Raw genomic sequence first — 6516 nt, forward strand, 5'->3', positions numbered from 1 at the left:
TTTGAGAGGGAAGACTAAGGAAGGTGAGCCAGTTCCACCAGGTATAAATGGGCTAAAGCAAAAATCCCACATCTCTTCTGGAAAACAAGAAACAGGATCAACAAGGCTTCAGCATTGCCACCTAATTCACTTCAATTGGTTTAAAAATGCATTATAAATGCTGCTGATGTTTAAGAGAGTGGTGGTTTTCTGGTTTATAACTGCCTGAGGCACACTCTTCTGAATAAGAGATAATTACTCTTAAAAGTCAAAGCTGTCTGCTGTGGCAAATATGTATGATATATATACTTGTTTCCAAAGAATATTATTAAAATGTAGTTTACTTGACCAAAATCCCATAGTTTGAATGTTGATTCTGCTGCTGAAGTCAATAAAATCGCAATGTTTTTTGTTTTATCAGAAAGAGTGATGATATCTAGCCCAAATTTAAAAATCAGGTTTAGCTGTGCATTTAATCATAAAAGGTGCAAAATATCAGCACAAGTTCCTGCCAAGAGATACAGTTTGTTTGCACAAGCATACAAAAAAAATCTGGTTTTATATCCCCACAGAAACAAGGTGCTAACCCTGGAGGGATGGGGGAAGAAGAATGTGGCAAAGTCCCCGAAGTAGAAAATTATTATTTAATGCAAGGCTGCTTCGAAGTGATTGCACCAGGTGTTTCAGATACCAAGTAAACCTGCAGAGAAAATAACTATTAGCTACTTTACATTTCAAAATGTGGAATCACTTTCAATACTTACAGATATTTTTTTCTCTTAGCTAAACAGTTCTCATGTATTCCATGTGGCAGACGGTCTCTTTGAAAAACTTTGATAGTGGTTTTTCCATTTCTAGGTCTACGGTGGCCCTGATTTCCTCTCTCCTAGACTAGCCCAGCTGTGTGTATCAAGATCAGCACAGAACCCACTGCAAGTCTCTACAACTGGCAATTCAGCCATTGTCCGTTTCAAGGCAGATGCAGCAGTGACAGGGAAAGGTTTTAATGTCTCCTGGCAAGAAAATCCAGGTGGTGAGTATACTGATTAATACCATGAGATATTCAGGAAGTCTGAGAATTGAGGATCAGTCATGCAAGCATTTAAAGTAGTAAAACAGCATAGGACTGAGAGCTGAAGGAGAATTTAGGTGTTACTGGATTTGGTAAAACTAAGAGATGCTGAAAAACACATAGATGAAAAAATTGTCTAACTAGCTGAAATCTAGGCTTATTTGTGTATTTTGTAACAGTCTACCTTGCTGGGGTTTCCTCTTTACATAATTAATCAAGACATTCCTGTAATCAGAAAAGAACCTTTGCATGCTAGCAGTTCCTCCCACCCACACACCCACACAGAGTCCTTTATTAGCTGAATGATGCCTTTGGTTTTAAACCGTAAAGTGAAAAATATCTGAGAATGTGGCTTAACTTGGAGAACTCAGTGGACTCCAAAAATATTTGGAATGATTAGTAAATACTTGAACTCTATAAGGTTCATCCATCCCCCATGTAATTATTTTTTCAAAGCCTTACTGGTAATCAGTAAAAGAAGAGACATGCTTAAAAGACTCAACTACATGTCTCTACATGGGAGTTCTTATGAAAAAGCCAATTATCAGAAAATAATTGCAATGAAAAGTGTGGAAAAGCAGATTTTGATTCTTGCAGTTTTGCCTGATTAAGCACACTGATTCATTAGTTTGTCAAGGTTTATACTTCTCTATTCTCACAAGTTTTATGAGAAAGGCACAAGATTTTTTTTTGAATAGAAGAAGTCTACAATAGTCCTTTGAATTAATCCCCTTCTGAGATCTGGCAGCTTATTTTTTCTGCTTAGGCCCCCTGAAGCTTTTTCATCCCTTTACAGCATCTTGCCTGTTGTACTCCACCGCCCCTCTAGCCTCTAAAATACCCACTCACCAGAATGCAGTAACAGTATAGTTTTTATCCTTCCAGCAGGGTGCCTCCATCTACAGCAGTCCCAATGTCTTTCTCTCACCCTCCTGCATCCCTGTCCAACACATAAAAGTCCATTTGTTTATGTTATGCCTATTAAAAGCCCTGGCACTTCCTGCACAGGATCCATCATGCCAGGCTATTTAGATACTCATGAGCACTGGAGAAGTTCTGGCCAGAAATACCTGAGGGCAAAGTTTTCAGGAAGCCCACAGCTGCATGGGTAGAGGAGTAGGAACTCAAGGCTTGCAATTGTACTGCTCGTGGGGAAAGTGGAGCTCCTAGCTGTCTTGATATCTTCAGAAATGGCTTTCACACCTCTATGCTCAGCTATGTATGGTCATTGCTTTCTTAGTATGCTAGGTCTATGGCATTCATATGAATGGTATTTTTGATTACTTTTACAGTATCTAGGATAGAGGAATACCAGCACTAATGCTTCAGCATTTACAACATCTACTACCAGCCTGGGGCTAGAAAGAAACATTAGTCACAAGCATTGTTGTCATATATTCACCAATAATGAGAATGTTCTATTTTCCTGGTAGTCATTTCCATTGATTTTTGTTGCAGACAGGACACTTCAACAGTTGGAATATTCATCTTACAAAAGTTTAATGTAGAAACTATAAAGTTGGAGGTGTTCCTCCTTTAGTTTAAAAATAGAGGTGGAATCTCACTAAGCATAAAAGAGCTTGTGATTAAAACTAATTATGTCTTTTTCAGGCTGTGGTGGTATTTTCCAAGCTACCAGTGGGGAAATCCATTCTCCAAACTATCCTCAACCTTATAATGAAAACACAGATTGTTCTTGGGTTATCCAAGTTGACTACAGCCACAGGGTCCTACTGAATTTCATGGATATTGACCTTGAAAATCACCATTCATGTAACTACGGCAATGTTGCAGTAAGTAATAATAAAAATTTCAAAACTTTCCTTAATGAGTCTGATGAAATGCTTGCAAAAGAGGAAGCTTACTGTGCAACCTAGGCTGCAGTTTGCTTCAGAGAAGCAGTTGCATATTCATATTTATTCACTGATGAGCTAAGGCTTAAATTTACAGCTAAATAGTTATGATCTAGTTCCCTCTGCTTCACTAATGAAATAGGCTTCACAAATGTATTTCTGCATTCTTACAGGTTCCCACTTATATCTGGAAGGATCTTTTCTTGAAAGCAGTTCATGCTGCATCCTGGCACCATGTTTTTTTGGGGGGGTCTGAGTTGTAGTTAGTACTGCAGGAATAACCTCATACATAGATGGCTGTTATTATGACACCCTTTCCCATTTATAGTGCAGTTTACCACAGCTTGCTCCCAGCCATAGGGTGGACTGCCCACATAAATAATAGATTGCCCACACTCTGTTACAAACTCAGGAGAGAAGAAGGTCTACACCCAGAGGGAATTGTGGCTGGCTGGTTTTCTTTATGTATACACTGTGTATTCAGGTGTGCCTCAGCTGTCTAATTGCTTCATTAGAGCCGCTGCTCTCTTAAAAGCTTCACTTTGCTGTTGGTTTGTGAGCTTTTGTTGATGTCACAGAAATTCAAGTTGCTGCTCAATCAGTGCATGACAATGAAGAACTCTCCACGTCTCCACTTGGCCTTCTGGGAGCAGGGACATGAAATCCTGACCTTTGATGTCAGATTGCACTTCACTCAGTACAAAGGCATGTGTGATCAGTACTAGTCGGATAAAGCACAGTGGCTGTAGCCCAAAATCCAGCTTTCCTCTCCTTGATAAACTGTCATTCACAGAGAACTCAATTTGGCAGGAGCTGAGACTCTTTTGAAAACAGCATCAGTTTTAACAGCATTGCCTCATAAAGCTTTTTTGTACTGAACCAGAAAAAAAAGGCAATGTGTCCCCATTTTGCTGAGCAGAACTGAAGATTTCATTTGGCCACAAAGCATCTCTGTACAATCACTGTTCATTTTTTTTTCTGGTCCCAAAGCATAGGGAAATATGGTTATGTCTTTTTATCTAAATTGTTTAACAACATCAAGAGGATCATTGAAAGGGAAAAAATCTACTGGAAAAACTTCTAAGTCTTCTGTGATATCACACAGGAGTAGAAAACCAAATTGCCTGACAGAAACAGAAACATCTGAAATGGCAGCAATAGTATAAAAGCCCCCCAAAAATTTGCAAATTAAGGGCTAAATTCTGAAAAGATCTGATATATATGGATGTATGTATGTATCTAAACACTTTGTAGAGTACTCGGGTCCATGAGCTCCTTGCAGTTACAGGCACAACTCCCATTACCTTTAGAGGCTGGATACGGGCACTGAGTTTTTAATCACTAAAAGGCATCAGTCCTTCAGCTGGCAGAGAAGACGGCTGTGGCAGAGCTCTTTGCATGAACGGAGTTTGCAGACCAGTGCAGTGCACTGACACCCCTTTTCCTCTGTTGCCATACCAGTATCTGTTGTTTGTTTCTGCTTTTCGTGTTCTTAGGTGTGGTGGAGGAGGAAGTTGCCCCATCAGCCCCAGCTGTGCAGACACAACTGAAACAGCAATGAGAGCAGGGAGGGAGATTTAAATTTAATGCAGGCATCAATCATTGCCCACCAAGTGGAGGGTGGTTTGAAGATCAGTGAGGGAGAATGCTGATTTGAAGCCAAGAGATAACGAAGGGCTCTGAGGCTCTGGTGTATGTGGTAGAGAAGAAGTCTTCAGTGCTAGAGGGCATCAGCAGGGCAAGAAAGGAGTAGATGGGTTTTCTTTCTCTACCTGGTATGCCAATAAACAGAAAATCACTTGTTACCAACACCTGGATGTTCATCTCATTCCAAGGCTTGCTGTAAGCCTCACGCATAGGAGAACAGAGAGAGAGGACAGACAGCGTCTGGAAATATATAAGTAGATGTCTCACTGTGAATGGTTTAGGAATTGCATTCCAAAAGCTGTCTAAGTGGAAAATATGGGCAGCTACAGAAGCAAGTGGGTTGTTTTTCTCTCTCTAACATAGGAACAACTACTACGTATGAGTAACACAGTGGTTCCACCCTTTTCTATTTCTTAAATTTTTACTTATCTTTCTGGATTTTATTCGCTCTGTGAGATCTCTTGGGGCTTCCCTCCGCCCTTCAGTGTACCAATGGCCTTTTCCTTCATCCTGCCCCTTCTAGGTCCACTCATTTTTCCCTGCATTATGACTCAAGATTTTTTTTTGTAAGATTTCTACTGTAAATTCCTTTCTATGGCGAACACATGAAAATGTTGGGGGTTTTTTCCTGTAGTGTTTTCTATTGCACATTTGTTATGTGAACAAAATGGAGGGAGGGAAAATATTCGTGTCTGCTGCTTCTTGGTTACGCTGTAACTCCAAGAAGCCCAGTTTGTTTTTGAGTTTTGCTCAATGATTTCGCATGTGAACGTGAGCACAGATGTAGGTTCAGCCAAATGAATCCCAAGCCCCTAACGGTAACCCACGGTGTGACTGCTCTGCGCTCCCTCTAGAGTCAATGGGTGGAGTGCGCAGAGAGCAGTCCCGTCCGCCAAAAAGCACATTCTTCATTCACTTAGCTGCCTAAATTTGGTGGATTCCTCCATTTCTGTGCCTCAGTTCTGTACCTTATCTGTTCTCAGAACAGATGAACATCTCTTCATCTGCTAAATGAGAATGTATAGTCTTTACTTTCTCTGATTTCAAATATAACTTGGTTATATTCTGCAGAAAAAGTAAGATCTTTAAGAAGATTTTTGCTGTCACTATCAGCATACATAAGGAATAAATTTTTAATTTCTCTTCGTGTATCAGCCCATTGCTATCTGGAAAGTATGTCTTACAACAAACAAATTCGTTTCTTTGAAGGAAAATAGAGGGAAAGAAATAGTGAATGCACTAATTCCTGTATTTTTTTGCCCATGTGTTTAACCAGTATTGTATCTGATGTTACACCAGGAGTGGAGACCAGCAAGAGATTCAAGTAGTTGGAGACAGGAGGAGGATGTGGCTTGGCAGGCACTGCTTGCAGCACAAGGCACAGAAAAGGGGAGGAAGAAATAGTTTGTTCTTTTCAGTGGCTTTGATTAAGTAAATGTTATTTTTCTTTCCTGTTGCAGTATAACAAGTAATACACAGGAATGTAGAAATGTAAGCCTCTGGGAGGTATGATTTAATTTATTCCAGGTGCTGGCAGACAGGATCTTCCAAGAGAAGACAGCTAGAAATATGTGGAGTTTTTATGGCTCAGAAGACAAAAATTACGTTCTTTTTGTCATGTGCTTTGTAAAATACAGGACACAGTTGAACAGGAAGGCAATGAGTCACTCAGTTATGTTCATTGTGGAAAGGGAAGAGAAGAGCAAACTGCTGCTACGCACAGTGCAAATGAAAACTTGGCTTTTAAGTAGGCAGGTACATCATTTTTCTTTACTCATGCAGCCACAGAAATGCATTTCTCAAATGTTTTCAGAATAACTTTAAGAAGCTGCAGAGAGACACAACTCTTTCCTGAGCTAGTGTGTGAATATTGTGGTTTCTGATCTAGATTCAAGACTGAAATCCTCCCTATAAAACAGTTTAAGCTAATAAATAGCAGGTGAGCAAAAATGATGCAGCCATAAA

The 6516-nt window shown here is 39.9% G+C and overlaps 1 protein-coding gene across 1 annotated transcript in view; it reads left to right on the forward strand.

The window, feature by feature from the left end:
- Positions 1 to 837: 837 nt before the first annotated feature.
- The window catches only part of LOC104164952 (cubilin-like), a gene marked incomplete at its 5' end in the record, with an annotated part of 74719 nt that continues 69040 nt past the window's right edge, over positions 838 to 6516 (forward strand). Inside the window, 2 exons of the mRNA XM_009704439.1 lie at positions 838 to 1012; positions 2663 to 2844. Coding sequence (XP_009702741.1) covers positions 838 to 1012; positions 2663 to 2844 — 357 coding nt within the window. The remainder of the gene's footprint in view (positions 1013 to 2662; positions 2845 to 6516) is intronic.

This window comes from Cariama cristata, unplaced genomic scaffold, assembly GCF_000690535.1.
Source record: "Cariama cristata isolate BGI_N322 unplaced genomic scaffold, ASM69053v1 scaffold21187, whole genome shotgun sequence".
Taxonomy (NCBI): Eukaryota; Metazoa; Chordata; class Aves; order Cariamiformes; family Cariamidae; genus Cariama; species Cariama cristata.